General features: G+C 25.9%; 1 protein-coding gene across 3 annotated transcripts in view; it reads right to left on the minus strand.

The window, feature by feature from the left end:
• LOC106788534 (serpin B3-like) overlaps positions 1 to 1,055 on the minus strand; it is a 6,954-nt gene extending 5,899 nt beyond the window's left edge. Inside the window, exon 1 of one of the 3 annotated variants that reach the window (XM_014751875.1) lies at positions 533 to 1,055. In XM_014751875.1, coding sequence (XP_014607361.1) covers positions 533 to 560 — 28 coding nt within the window. In that variant the 5' untranslated portion in view covers positions 561 to 1,055. The remainder of the gene's footprint in view (positions 1 to 532) is intronic. The other 2 variants (XM_014751873.1, XM_014751874.1) reach the window with 2 other exon arrangements.
• Positions 1,056 to 1,574: the final 519 nt, after the last annotated feature.

Consider the following 1,574-nt stretch of genomic DNA (forward strand, 5'->3'; position numbering starts at 1 on the left):
ATATTCCCCTTTAAAACAAAAGATCCGATTTCATTTTTAATAAAAATTAATAAATTATAAATAAAACAACATTGAAATTAAATATATATACTATAATGTGAATATTAACGTACTTGATACCGAAACAAAGAAAAAATAACCTTGAACAAGTAGGAAGAAAGAAAGGATGCGACACCATGAAAGCTAAAACACTGACAATGAATTATACTTAAGTCACGTTTCACGTGTGATTGTACCTGATGCCGTTTGTTAGATCATTATAATAATATAACGAAAGAACGTTCAAATGATTTACGTAAATACCAAACGCGTACGAGTATCAGTTAGGAAAATACTGTATAATAATTGATACAATAAAAAACCTGTTCGAAATTAATCGAGGAAAAAAAGATTATTACTTATTACTTTTTGTTGTTTAATATTTCAACAGGATAAAAATCCAATGAAAAATAAAAAGAAGAAGAAGAAGAGACCTCGTGTTTATTTAATTAAATAATAAAAATAAATAAGAAGAAAATATTGTATAACTTACTTGTAAAATTGAATGAATACTTGTACATCTATGTCAATTGTATGTCACTGCTTTTGATTTTACTTTCTTATCGTTATAAAATTAATTGTAATTAATAATAAGTATTTTGATATAACGGATACGAGAAAACTGACGATTTAATATTTTCGTTTCTTCTTTATATATATATGTAACACACTGAGAATAAATTTATCTTCGATAAGAAATGTTATCTCGATTAGACAAAAAAAATGAATAACATATGAAATCAAACAAATTGAATATAAAATAAAATATTTTCACAGAGAGTAAATGAGAGACGAGAAGACCCGCGTGGTATTTCCAAGCAACGCGAGTGACTCGTTTCGTACGTTGACGTTATTGTATGTAGTATACTAACTTGCCTTTTACTCAGGGACTCACAACGATTCTTTTATTCTATTCCCCACCACGATACTACTCTATCAATACATGTGACCACTACGAGAGAGAAAGAGAGAGGGAAAGTATCAGAGAATTCTGAAAGTACAGATTGCAGAACTTATTTTAAGATAGAAGAAGAAGAAGTATGACGGTGATGATGATGATTAAAATGATCTTTCGAATAAAAACTAATCTAATTTTAATTTATTTGTTAATTGTTATACTACGCAAATTGTAATTTTGTATTTTATTATTAGGATAAATATATAATTGTATAGTACGAAACTATAGAGTTATTTTATAGATAGAAAAAGTAGAAGAAGAATACTATGACAATGAAGATCATAAATCGTTCGAATAAAAACTAATCTAATTTTATTTATTTGTTAATTGTTATACTACGCAAATTGTAATTTTGTATTTTATTATTAGGATAAATATATAGCTGTATAGTACGAAACTGTAGAGTTATTTTAAAGAGATCAAAAGTAGAAGAAGAATACTATGACGATGATCAGACTCGTTCGAATAAATTTTATTTATGTGTTAGTTGTCAAACTATGCAAATAATAATTTTATACTTTACTATTATGGGAAATATATAACTATATAATACAAATTGTACAATTATTTTATAGGT

The sequence above is a fragment of the Polistes canadensis genome, unplaced genomic scaffold (genome assembly GCF_001313835.1).
Source record: "Polistes canadensis isolate GaletaPanama2010 unplaced genomic scaffold, ASM131383v1 scaffold_143, whole genome shotgun sequence".
NCBI lineage: Eukaryota > Metazoa > Arthropoda > Insecta > Hymenoptera > Vespidae > Polistes > Polistes canadensis.